The sequence below is a fragment of the Cetorhinus maximus genome, chromosome 2 (assembly GCF_964194155.1).
Source record: "Cetorhinus maximus chromosome 2, sCetMax3.hap1.1, whole genome shotgun sequence".
Classification (NCBI taxonomy): domain Eukaryota; kingdom Metazoa; phylum Chordata; class Chondrichthyes; order Lamniformes; family Cetorhinidae; genus Cetorhinus; species Cetorhinus maximus.
The window spans coordinates 179,711,988-179,725,900 of NC_135880.1; the positions used below are offsets into that span (position 1 = coordinate 179,711,988).

A 13,913-nucleotide genomic window follows, 5' to 3' on the forward strand; every position below is an offset into this window, starting at 1 on the left:
TATTAAAGGCATATGTGCATATTTGATATCATAAAAGTGAACTTGACAACATAATTAAAATAGACACAATAGCAAGAAGCTTGTTGCACTGACAATGTCCCAAGAGCAGTTTTTTTAATTTGTGGGAGATTGGACGATTTTAATATTATCATCATTTCTCAGGCCAGCTAGCAACAAATAAAAAACCAAATGAATGATCGAAAAGAAACTTATTTAACATTCTGGCTCAGGTGTTTTCAATTTGAACAGCTGAAAAACTGAAACAGCACAGAAAAGGGGCTATTCAGCCCATCATGCCTGTGCTGGCTCTTTGGAAGAGCTATCCAGTTCCACTCCCTTGCTCTCTCCCCACAGTCCTACAAATTTTGTTGCTCCTTCAACTATTTATCCAATTTCCTCCTCGAATCTGCTTCCACCACCCTTTCGGGCACATTACTCAGTAATGTGTTATTATCTGTAAAGAAAATTATCTTCATCTCCCTCCTCTGGTTCTTCTGCCAATCACCTTAAATCCGTGTCCTCTAGTAACTGACCTCCTGTCATTAGAAAACATTTCTCCATCAAAACCCTTTCTAATTTTGAAAACCTCTATTAAATCCCACCTTAATCTGCTCTGCTCCGAGGGGAATAATCCCAGCCTCTCCGGTCTCTCTCCTGAAACAGAAGTGATTTTATGCACAAGCAAATTTGAAAAAAGTAGCGAATATTCAAGTGTGCTCTGCCTGACAGCAGGTCCTTGACTCATTCTCTGATGATGCTTCATCCTGAGTAGTTTTCCTGACAGTCTTTGTCAGTGGTGGGTTTGCCACTGCCTTCCGCCCTCCAAGGCAGGGCGAGGGGGCAGGTCCCAAAGTCTATTTCAGCTGGAGCAGGAATCGAACCCATGCTGTTGGTACTAATCCCGCATCACACACTAGCTATCTAGCCAGCTGAGCTAACCAGCCTCCTCAAACCATAATCCAGAAATACAACTGATGCCAATTGATTGAAACCAGGTACTCTGAAGTCCTCCTGCTTTTGTAGTGGCCAGTTTTCATTTAAACAATATAGGTACAGCCAGCTTAAAAAGAGAGGGGTGATTCTCCTACCTCTGTAATCATCCTCATCTTGCTCTTCCTTCTCAGAGTCAACAGCAGCAGGTAGGTCGCTCTTTGTTGCAAAGGGTGTGGGTATGGCTCCCAGCCTGGTCAGTCTATGAGTGGGCTCCTCTTTAGAACTAAATAAAGCACAGAACAACCAAAAATGATCACAAAAATCACAAGTGGGAGTTTAGGTAGTACGATGCAGGGTTGGAACAACTCAACTGACGTAGCAAGAAGAAAAAGCGAGAGAGGAGAAAAACGAACAGATAATCTTACTCTTTTCTTTTCAAGAAAGAGAAAATGCATTTTAAAATATTGCTGAAGTTTCTCATCTTGCACACATTGGGACAAATGCAAGAATGGGAATTTCAAACTCGCACCAATCTCCTGTAGTATAAATTGTTGTGATAGTTTGAAATTTGACATTCTTGTGTTTGTCCTGATGAGTGAAAGATGAAAAGCTTTGATAACCTCTCTCTCTTTTCAGCAATATTCTTATGCATTTTTAGATTTATCCAGACTGGGTCCTAAATATACAGATAACGATTTTCTTCATTCTCCTGAGGGCAGTTACAATTGCCAAGAAACTACATCTGGGGTGCATAGAAAAATGACAAGGAATCAAAGATTGAATGGTAGAGCAGGCTTGTGGTGCCGAATGGTCTACACTGTTCCTATTTCTCATGTTCGTATTACACTCCTTTAAACTTTGCTTCTTGTATGATGGTTAACGAGAATTACTCAACAGGTCAGGCAGTATCTATTAAGTCAGTGATTAAACCTGAGAAGGGAAACAGAAGGACATGAAGAGGTGAACTGGAGGTGGGTTGGTGGGGGGGGGGAGGGGGGGGGGAGAGAGAGAGAGAGAGAGAGAGAAAAAGAGAAAAAAATTCTTTTCCTTCTTTTAGAACGGCATTTAAAGGGAAAGCTAGATAGACATATAAGGGAGAAACCAAGAGAAGGATAGGTTCCCAGGATGAGATTAAGTACGGTGGGAGGAAGCTTGTGTGGAGCATAAACACCAGCATGGTTCAGCTGAATGACCTATTTCTGTACTGGAAGTTCTGTGTCATGAGTCAAAGTTCAAGAAAGTCAAGTGTTGCAAATGAAAAAATTCTTGTTAACTATCATACAAGAAGCAAGGTTGAAAGGAGTGTAATACGAACATAAGAAATAGGAACAGTGAAGACCATTCGGCACCACAAGCCTGCTCTGCCACTCAATCTATGATTCCTTGTCATTTTATTTTTCTATGCACCCCAGATGTAGTTTCTTGGCAATCGTAACTGCCCTCAGGAGAATGAAAAAAATCGTTATCTGTATATTTAGGACCCAGTCTGGATAAATCTAAAAGTGCATAAGAATATTGCTGAAAAGAGAGAGAGATTGTGGAAGCTTTTCATCTTTCATCAGGACAAACACAAGAATGCCAAATTTCAAACTATCACGACAATTTATACTACAGGAGATTGGTGCGAGTTTGAAATTCCCATTCTTGCATTTGCCCCAGTGTGTGCAAGATGAGAAACTTCAGTAATATTTTAAAATGCATTTTCTCTTTCTCGAAAAGAAAAAAAGAGTAAGTTGATAGGAAAGAAAAAGTACCTTTTCTTGTCAACAATTCTGCCAGAGGAATGTGAAGAAACATCAGAATGTGGTGATCTCCTTTCTTCCGGAGGTGGTGAATATGAGGGGTTCGATTCAATTTCAGAAATATCTAAAACAAACGCCAACAGTATTAATTCAAATGCGGTGCATGATTGCCAATGCTGTTGTACGCCATTTATCTATATAGCACCATCACCAGAGGCAACACTAGCATGCTAGTAGCGTCAAAGCTTTAATTCTGCCTGAAATCGGAGGCACTAGCTAACTTATTCTGGCCATGGTTAGGTAGAGTTATGAGCTATCCCTAACAGGGCAGAAGTGGAGTTTTTGAAAGCACTTAAGGGTTTACTGAACTTCCTACTAACATCGGAGTGGCTCTGGATCCCGAAACCTAATCCACCAGGGTTTTAAATCCTGCTTCCCAATGTATCAGGTTAATTCAAAATTACCAGAAAATTCTGCATGAACCAATTACAAAGAATACGGTCTCAAAATGGTTACAGCCCAGTAACATTCCTATGGTGACAGCATCATGACAGGGATGTTGCTTCTGCTTGTCAGGGGACCCAAAACTAGGCATCATCAACATAAGATGCCATGGTCACTAATAAATCCAAAAGGGCATTCAGGAGAAACCTCTTTAGCAGAGGGTAGTCAGAATGTGGAACTCATTACCACAGGGAGTGGTTGGGGCAAATACTACAGATGCATTTAAGAGGAAGTTAGATAAGCACAAGGGAGAAAGGAATAGAAGGATATCCTGATGGAGTGAGATGAAGTAGGAAGAGAGAAGGCTTGTGTGGAGTTTGAACACTGGCATGGGTCAGTTGAGCCGAATGGCCTGTTTCTGTGCTGGAAATTCTATGTAATTCAAGGGTGTATAAAACATAATAAACACTGACTAATTAGGGTCATAAATGTTGGGTTTGGGGTCTGGTTTTTAAAACTTCTCAGTCTCCTTCAACATTGAAATCTGTGCTTTGTGCCTGGTGGGGTGGGGTAAGAAAGTTATCTACAATAATTGATAGTTTCATTTTCTACCAGGGCTTCTCGATTAAACAGATGCTGAAAAGCCTACACAATAAATCACAAATGACTTTTATGGTTTTGAGTTGGTGCAGCAACCCAACCCATGGCAACAAGTTTAACTTGGAAAACACTCCATTTTGCAATGAATTGATGTAAATGGAGCTTCTTCAAATAGCAGCGAGGTAATGAAAGCAATTTAACCTCCAGCACTAGGTTTTGGCAGTGAACAGTAAAAAAAGGTAAGGTGAGTGGATGGGAGAAAGTAAGTAGTAAAACTAAACTGCCTTCAGGTTTTGTGCATCCTAACTGTTTGAAAGCCGAAATACCATCTCCTCACATGTGCACACGCTGAACCTCTTATTATTCTTCTTCATTAGGGGCAACCTGATAGAGGTCTTAGAAAAAAACGGAAGGGGTTTGATGTAGAGAAGATGATGTTTCCAGTTGTGGGGGAGATTAAATCTAGAGGCCATCAATAAAAGATAGTCACTAATAAATCCAATAGGCAATTTATTAGAAACTTCTTTACCCAGGATTACTACAGGGAGTGGTTGAGCGAATACATAGGTACATTTAAGAGGAAGCTAGATTAGGGTAGACTTGATTTCCTTAGCAGGTAGATCAATTACCAGGGAGCACAGATTTAAGGTAATTGGTAGAAGGATTAGAGGGGATATTAGGAAAAAACTTTTCACCCCGAGGGTGGTAGACATCTGGAATTCGCTGCCCAGATTGGTGGCCAAGGCAGAAACCCTCCACTCATTTTAAAAAAAGGTACCTGGATCAGCACCTGACGTGCTGAAAGCTGCAAGGCCACAGAGCAGGTGCTGGAAGATAGGATTAGAATGGGCAGCTAGTTTTTTCAGTCAGCGCAGACACGATGGGCTGAATGGCCTATTTCTGTGGAGTAGCTTCTCTATGGTTCTATTTGCTGATAGGGTGAGATGAAGAGGGGGTGGGAGGAGGCTCATGTGGAGCACGAACACCAGCACGGGCAGTTTCTGTGCTATACATTCTATGTGCCAGTGGAAATTTCCAAAAAATTGTGCATGGCAGGAAAGAAAATAATTTCCCTTTTAAAAACGTAAATTCAATACTAGATTTATTAACTATATGGAGTTGAAGGTCACATGAACGCAAAACAAAAATTGAAATATTCCTAGTCAATGTTCTTATTGGATGTGGAATGCAGTTAAACTGGTTATTTTACAAAGACTTATTCTTAATGCCTACATTTTAATAAGCATGACCGTAAAACTAAAAAAAAAAAATGCTCCCATTAAGCTATTTGAAAGGATTCCCTACGTTTCCAGAAATGCTAGGTTTAGGAAAAGGCATAACATCAACACTACTACTCGAAAATATATTTGAGGAAATTATATTTTCCATACCCACAAACCATTAACCAACATCACGGTTCACTTGGCTAGATAATAAAATGTGCAGCAATAGATGTTTCAAAGCAACAAAAAAAAACACAATTACTGGGGCATTATTTTCTGTGTTGTGGTAAATCACTGTTCAGCTAATAACTGAAAGGAATCTTGGCTATTTGTCTAAAAAGAATTGGCGGAGAAGAAGCTATTTTCTATACAACAGTTCTGAGAGTTAGAAAAAGTCTCAAAGTTCACCAAGAGCTATAAAGAATAGGTGGCTTTAACTACCCATTGTTACCTTTTGCCCTGTCTATCTAATGACAAAGAAGAGGAAAAAGGAGATCTGGAATGCTTTCCAGATCAATACATTTTTAATTCAAGACAAGAACTTCATTCAGCTCAAGATGTAAGAAATGAAGTGGGGAAGTTGTAGGTAATGGTGACTACAACTATCCACAGAACTAAAAAAGGGAACTGAAAGGGAGGCGGGTCAAAGATAGACAAAGGGTCAAAGGGAAATACAGAGTGATAGGTCGACATGCTTCCTTTGAACACAGTTAGAATACTTTGGGAAGAATGTCAAGGAGACTGCAAAAGAAAAACCTAAAGATGATATCAGGGATGAATGTGAAGAAAGGCCATTACACCTAAACCTTTAGCATCTCACGCTCAATCCCGCACATTTAACATAGTTAAAAATCCCAAGATGTTTCACAGGAGTGGTAGAAAGCAAAAAATTGGCACCATGCCATAGAGATATTAGGACAGATTATTGTGCTATTCAATTGTTCGGCATTTGGTTGTGCACGTGTGTTGAATCTTCTCATCTGTGTGCTGCTAGTCAAGCCTAGGTATGGATAATCAGAAACAAACTAAACTTAAGCAAGCAGCTGGAATCATAAGAGCAGACATTTTAAAAGTACTGTAGATATAACTCCTGTTAAGACATAAAAACTGGTGTCATCTCTGCATATCTCCAAGGTATTAAACACAACAATGACCAAATACTGGTCAAAAAAGCAGGTTTTAAAGGAGTTTCTTAAAAGGAGGAGAGAGTGGCAGAAGTCTATGGAGGGAATTCCAGAGCTTACAGCCATGCCACCGGAAGACACGGCCACCAATAGTGGAGCGATTAAAAAAAAAAAATCGGGGATATGCAAGAAACCAGAATTTGAGGATTGCAGATTTCTCCCAGGGTTGTAGGGCCAGAGGAGGTTACAGGGATAGGAAGGAGGTGCATGGAAATGGCTTTTGAAAACAAAAGGTGAGAATTTTTAAAAAATCACGGCATTGCTTAACTGGGAGCACACGTAGGTCAGCAAGCACAGGAGTGATAGGGGAATAGGACTTGGTGCGAGTTCGAACATGGCCAGCAGAGATTTGGAATCTCACGTTCATGAGGGATGAAAGGCCATGGAGGGGTTAGAACAACGATGCAATTCTCAAAATCGCTGCGTTGTTGAACTGAGAGTCAATGCAGATTAGCGATCACAGGAGGGTGATGGATGAATTGAGGCTTGGTGCCAGTAGTACAGATATAACCCCCTCACCTCCAGGCTCAGAATCACTATCATCCATGGGTGGGATGCTGATTAATGTTTGTTTACTGTCTCTTTGGACAACAAGCTGAAGCTTCCCTCGTGACTTTTCAATCAATTTCCGGGCGTCCGCCAGAGACATGTTTTCAGTCACTGTTCCATTGATCTAAAAGAAACAAAAATAAATGAGGCTGAAGCTGAATTCCATAATATTTCCTGATGTATTAAATAGATGGTGGACATTGTTGGAACAATAACTGCATTGATTACAATTTTGAGAACTTGCACGTTAATTTTTAAAAATTCATTCACAGGATGTGGTCTTCACTGGCTGGGCCAGCATTTATTGCCCATCCCTAGTTGCCCTTGAGAAGATGGTGGTGAGCTGCCTTCTTGAACCGCTGCAGTCCATATGGTGTAGGTACGCCCACAATGCTGTTAGGAAAGTAGTCCCAGGATTTTGACCCAGCGACAGTGAAGAAATGGTGATATATTTCCAAGTCAAGATGGTGAGTGGCTTGGAGGGGAACTTCCAGGTGGTGGTGTTCCCATCTATCTGCTGCCCTTATCCTTCACGATGGCAGTGAGTTTGGAAGATGCTGTCGAAGGGGCCCTGGTGTGAAGTGCATCTTGTAGACGGTACACACTGCTGCTACTGTGTGTCATGGTGAGTGAATGTTTGTGGATGTGATGCCAATCAAGCGGGCTGCTTTGTCCTGGATGGTTTCAAGCTTCTTGAGTGTTGTGCCTTGTAGATGGTGGACAGGCAATTGTCCATTAAACTCATGGCAGGAAGTTAGAGCTGGTAATTAAATGCCTACTTAACAATAAAATAATTATTACTGCAAGTCAATCACTCTCTGCAGCCCAGAAAGGGAACATTTTAAACTGTTCAATATCATTTCTGTAGGTAGTAAATCTTGGGATTTTTAAACCGTCAAGTTTTAAATTTAATTTTCTTACTTTGCCTTTGGTTGGCATTTAATGGGGGCGATGGGGGTCTCGCCTGGGGGCGACGGGGGTCTCGCCTGCTGCTGGAGAGCTGGCAAGAGCCCAGTGTCGCCTCTTCTTGGAGAGGCATGATGAATTAAGTGATACTTAGGCACTTGCCCAGGATCAGGGACCCCAGAGGCAGAAGTCCCGCCCATTGAGAACAGCTGGCAGGTCTATTGGACAGCAGTGCCACCAGGTAGGCGGTGGCTGCTACTGGTCTGTCACCCACCTGCGGCCGAGTATCATTGTTGCATCCTAGGCCATAGGTGAGTGTTGGCCGGATGGGTTGGGGGTGGTTCTCAATGGGCCTTATGGAGCAGTGGTTGAGTCAACGAGAATAGATGCATTTAAGGGGAAGCTGGATAAACATGAGGGAGAAAGGAATAGAAGGATATGTAATGTTGATGGGGTGAGATGAAGAGGGGTGCGAGGAGGCTCATGTAGAGCATAATTATTGGGATGGGCCAGTTGGGCCGAATGGCCTGTTTCTGTGCTATGAAATTCTATGCCATTCAGAATTTTTCAAAATGTAAATTAATTAATTCTTTGAAGGGATTAAAAACTAAACTTGCCTTAAGGACAATATCACCTTCTTCCAAGTTTCCATCCTTTGCTGCCAAGCCACTTCCAGTCATCTCTTTAATGAAGATTTGGCTTCCCAATCGAAGGCCATATTCTATTGGACAAAATTTATGCAAGATTTAGAAGGCTGAATAAATGGCAATTGGATAACACAGTATCAAAGTGACATTCAAGTGCATTTTTTGTTCTATCGGGCATTAAGGCAGACAGCGATTTTGTGACATTACAATTCTTCTTCACCCAACCACCCATCTGTTCCAGATGGCTACATCCCTCCAAAGTTTTCAAACCCACTCTATTTTTGATCATTAGGAACTGTATGATAACAAAACTCCTTCCCTTGGATTTCCTATCTCAGTGGAAAAGTATCTGTCCCACTGCCTCTCAGTAACAGGGCTACTGAAATCATCCCTTTCACAATTATCTCAAAATATTTATGTATGTTATCATTCTCAAACAAGAAAAACAAAATGTATCATCACCCATTTTAGAGGGACTTGCTCACATCTTCTAGATTATAACAGGCGCCTGGATAAAAGCATCATTTTCTCCCCTCTCCCTCAGGTTTAATCACTCCACCATTGGCAGGCATGCCTTCAGCTGCCCAGGCCCCAAGCTTTGCAATTCTCTCCCTTTCTTTAAGATGCTGCTTAAAACCCACCCCTTTAACCAAGTTTCTGGTCAACTGTCCTACACCTCCTTAAATGGCTCAATGTCAAATTTGATCAATAACCCTCTTGTGAAGTGGATTTGGACACTTTACAATGTTGAACGTGCTACACAAATGCAGGTTGTTGTGTTATTTAGGACTCTTTCCTCCCTCCACCCGTATGAACATAGCGGTGCAATTGTGGAAAAACTCACTTGTGCCCATTACAAGAAGCATTGGCAAAAACAACTGGAACTAAATAACATAACTAAATAGTGCACATTACTGGCCAAATAATAATTCACAAATGATAACAGTCTTAAAATCCACACAAAAGATGTATTAAGTGGACATTGTGATCTTAGCTGCGGAAGTGGCTACGTTTGCAACAACAGGTTTTCCCTGTCCCAACCACCACCAACCCCGCCCTCTCCATCAGACCATAGGAACTGAGAAGATCACAAGTCATTGTTTACACTCCCTGTTGCCAGTAAGCATCCTCAGTTGATCCACGAGCAACTGGTCACTTTGGTCAAAGGTGTGGTTGAGTTATTTGTACCCCCCATGATTGAACAGCTTGTTGAAACACCAAAGGCCCACATATGGAAGGGTGTGCTGCTAGAGGAGGCGGTGTGGGAAGCCTGCCAGCACCCGGGATCCCACCCGCACGCACACACGCACGCGCACACGCACACGCACGCATGCCCCAAGTCTCAACACCCGCCAAACAGGAAGATGGCAATGTTTTAAAAAAGGAAATAAATCCAGAATTTGCCTGCACTTCTGCAAACAGCAATAGCAGGAATAGATGCCTCATTCACCCCTCAATTCCACTTTTGCACTGGGCCATTCAAGTATTGCAACTTAAAAAAAAAATCAGCCACCAATGTCACTTAGGGGCTAAGGTGTTCAGTTCATATCAAAATCATACAGCACATATGACGACTATTCGGCCCATCGTGCCTGTGCTGGCTCTTTGAAAGAGCTATCCAATCACTGTTACTCCCTGCTACCTCTTCCTCAGTTACAAACCTTCCCCTTCAAGCATTTATCCAATTCCCTTTTGGAAGTTACTATTGAATCTGCTTCCACCGCCCTTTCAGACAGCGCATTCCAGATCATAACAACACTGTTTTAAAACAATATTCTAATCTCTCCTTTGGGTTCCTTTGCTTTGAAACCTGTCACTTCTGGTTATTGATCTCCTGCCAGTGGAAACAGTTTCCTCACTATTTACTCTTGGAAGCGCTTTGCAAATTTAGAGCTGGTGGGGAGCAACGAGTATAGAGAATCATAGAAACAGATATCACAATGAGGCAGTTGGGCCCATCATGCCTGTGCTGGCTCTTTGAAGGAGCTATCCAATTAGTCCCATACCCCTGCTCTCTCCCCCATAGGCCTGACAGTACTTATCCAATACCCTTTTGGAGATTCACTATTGAACTTGCATCCACCACTCCCTCAGGCAGAACATTCAGATCATATGCAACAGCCGTCCTCAAGAATGAAAACCCGTTTTTAATAAAATGGCTGCAGATAAGGTTGCTAGCTCCCCAGAGATTGATGGTCAATCTCCAGGACAGAGCTTTGTGCCTCTCTCGGGAAAAATAAACAAATGTCGGGACATTAAAAAAAATGGTTTCTTTCCCATTTTCTTTGAATGTTTCTCTGTACCAGATATTAAAATATTAAAAATGGGAGAAAAGGGCTAACAGTCAAGCATCATCCTATTGGATGATGAGTCTTCTAGCTTTCCGATTGGTGTAGGAAGGCAGTACATCACAAGGATAGATGTGTTGGCCAACTACTGGTTGGAGCCAGGGGACAAGTCATATGTTGAAACCTCCAGGAACCCATTTGATCACAGCTGGCAACCCTAGCTACAGGGGAATAATTAGGCTTTACCGAGTTAAAGTTTAAAGTTGTTTAATTCCATTATTAAAGCTTTCAAAGAGCGAGTTAAAAGGCAGAAAATTATGACTGAAGCAGGATCTGCCAAAGTCAAAAAAACCTCTCGACTTCTAGTGTATTAAAAAATTAGCAGAATTATTCAAATGTGTAAAATGTAGCACAACTGTCCAAATTTTTGAATCTGTAATGGCAGGGAAAAAAACCCATCTTCCATAAAGCTGCTCTTGTACAAGTTTCCCAATACAAACATATTTAGATTGCACTCAAAAGGTAAAAGGGGATAAGGTGGTATTATGTTACAGCGTTAGTAATCCAGAGGCCTGGATTAACGATCTGGAGAAACGGGTTCAAATCCCATCACAGCAGCAGCGGAATTTAATTCCCTTAATTAAATCTGGAATAAAAAGCTTGTATCAGTAACTGTGACCACAGCACTACCAGATTGTTGTTAAAAAAAAACTCATCTGGTTTGCTAATGTAATTAAGGAAAGAAATCTGCCAACTTTACTCTCTATTGTACAGCTCCCTCCGGAAAGTTCTCAGTTGTAGTAAATTGACCTGCTTCCAGTGGTTCAAGAAGGCAGCTCACCAATCACCTTCAAGGGCAATTTGGGATTGCCAGGAACAGCCACATCCCATGAACAAGTGAAATATTAAAATTCAGTGCAAATTCACATCTGTCTACCCTAGTGGGCACAACCTGTACAATTGGCATGTGTCTCAGGCATCTGGCACAAGAAAGGTACGTTTATCCGCGGAACAGGATGAGGCTCTCTCGGCCGCAAATAAATCATGGTGGATCTGTATCTTAACTCCACCTAACTGCTTCAGTTTCAAAACCCTCGATACCCCTTGCCTCACAAAAACCTTCCAATCTCAAGTTTTCAATCCTCATCCTTTTTGGATGCTACCTGTCTACTGCAAATTAAGTGCAAATTTTGGCATCTTACCTGGGGAACTGTGCACAAAGCCTACAAATCGGTCACCCAGCTGGAGAATATATTAAATTCTTCGCCAAATATTCTGTTGAAATATGGATTTTAGGAGACCTAAGGGATGTAGACAAATCAAAAAAGTAGGATTTTCCTCACCTTCATTAGGTCTGTTCTTTACAAGCATGACTTTGTATGGCTTTGGCAACCCGCGGTCATAAGAGTACGAGGAGGATTCAGGTGACGGGCTCCGGGATTTGAGTCGATCACGGCTTGGAGCTCTCGCTGGCTCTCGGTAATGGTCATAAGCTCGATCGTAACCTCTATCGTCGTCGTATACACGGCCCCGCCCACGATCAGCATGCTCGTAGCTTCTCTCGTAACCTCGGTCCTCATCGTATATCCGACCCTGGCCTCGATCGCCATGCCCGTAGCCACGGTCCTCATCATATATTCTCCCCCGGCTGTGATCCCTACTGTAGCTGCGATCCCTGCTCTGGGGCCTGTCGTGGCTCCTGCCACGCTCTCCACCCCAGCCGTGGTCTCTATCGGGACTCCAGTCTCGGCTGTAGCTACGTCCCCTGGGTCCGCCGTCACTCCTATCACTTTGAACACTGTGCTCACTTCTACGGTCGTAGTCATCTACTGTATCAAAGCGACTGTCAGGTTCACTTAATGGTTGCCGAGCTGGAACTTTGCGGCCTCTTTTCACCACCTGTTGGGGAGAGAGTGCGACAATTGGCAAGTTCATTTCAGCTGTCAGTCATTAAGACTGGATTACCATCAGTTCATGTTGGCTAGTCTTAACAAATAGGATCTGGAGTAGATCATTGGTCCTTCAATAAGATAATGGCTGATCTTCTCCCTCAACTCCACCACACCCATATCTATCCCTCAATTCCCCAAAATCAACCTCAAGGTCTTGAATATAGTCAGTTCCTGAGGTAGAGAATCCCGAAGATGCACAACCCTTTGAGTGAAGAGATTTCTCTTAGTCTCAGAATAAGGGGTCAGCCATTTTGGGCTGAGACGGTGACCCCATGTTCCAGATTACCCGGCCAGGGGGAAACATTTTCTCAGCATCTATCCTGTCAATCCAGGCAAGAATTTTATTTTAATTCTGATATCAGATGGCAAAGAATGTTAGACGCATTAAAAAAAAGAGATTGGGAAAGAAAGGCCTTCTCAATTAATGCCAACAAGAAATACAACATCGGTTTAATGCTAAATCCGTCATGTAAGGAACCACCATTTCAAAAAAAAAAGCAAGCTATTTAAATTCACTTCCTCAAAAAGCACAAGATTGGTACCCTAGTCTTACATCTGCAAGGTTGCAGTGTGGAAACACCAATGCTTTGTACCCATTTTGTTTTATTTTAATTTCTCGCCAAGAGAATGGGAATGCAAGATATACAAATGATTTAAAAAGAAACACTAGAACATGCCAGAAATACACAACAGATCCATCAGTAAGAGGGGGCGGGGGGGGGGAGGAGACAGGTAATCATTTACTTTACACACATCCAAAACTCAAAAAAAAAAGGCAGAAGGAATTATTTGTAGGACCAACTGAAGCCAAGACAGGAAAATATTTGAGAGCTAGGCTGGCGTCACCAAAGGTTCCAGAGCCAAGGCAGACAGGTGGGAGTTACTGTACAGATGAGCCACAATCTAACCGAATGGTGGAATTGACTGAATGATGGCCTATTCTCTTAAAGATACCAGGCAAAAGTCACATCCATTCCAGTGCAAAGAGACAAGTAGCAGGTTTAATGGTTTGACAACTAATTTATTTGTGGGCTCTCTTTTAACTGTAAAAGATTAGATTTTCTTTTCCCCCATTTCAGCTTATAAAAATTCACCAAAAAGGTCAGTAAAACAGCTTTGAAACAGGGAAGGAGCGAAGGGGGAAAACAAATGGGAGAACTTGGTAGAAAAAGAATATAAAAGAGAAGGCTGGCTATTTAAAGTCACTAAGTTGGGACACAGGTATCTATCATCTCTGTCCTCTTGAGCATCCCCAATTTCCATTGCTTCACCATTAGCAGCTACACCTTCTGTCTCAGCCCCCAAGCTGTGGAAGTCCCTCCCTATAACTTCTCTCCCAGAAGACATCCCTTGAAACCTACCTCTGACCACCTGTCCCAATATCTCCTTATTGGTGTCTTAAGCCCTCCTTGGGATGTTTTATTAAGTTGTTGGATGATGCAATG

The 13,913-nt window shown here is 42.2% G+C and overlaps 2 protein-coding genes across 8 annotated transcripts in view; both read right to left on the bottom strand.

The window, feature by feature from the left end:
- The window catches only part of LOC144668223 (phosphatidylinositol 4-phosphate 5-kinase type-1 beta-like), a 387,051-nt gene that overhangs the window by 114,184 nt on the left and 258,954 nt on the right, over window positions 1–13,913 (bottom strand). The window lies entirely within an intron of this gene.
- LOC144668132 (tight junction protein 2-like) overlaps window positions 1–13,913 on the bottom strand; it is a 113,219-nt gene that overhangs the window by 36,761 nt on the left and 62,545 nt on the right. For all 5 annotated transcript variants that reach the window (XM_078529912.1, XM_078529905.1, XM_078529898.1 and 2 more), the window contains 5 exons: window positions 11,860–12,415; window positions 8,199–8,302; window positions 6,646–6,799; window positions 2,688–2,799; window positions 1,089–1,216 (listed from right to left, as the gene is read on the bottom strand). In XM_078529912.1, the coding sequence (XP_078386038.1) occupies window positions 1,089–1,216; window positions 2,688–2,799; window positions 6,646–6,799; window positions 8,199–8,302; window positions 11,860–12,415 (1,054 nt within the window). The remainder of the gene's footprint in view (window positions 1–1,088; window positions 1,217–2,687; window positions 2,800–6,645; window positions 6,800–8,198; window positions 8,303–11,859; window positions 12,416–13,913) is intronic.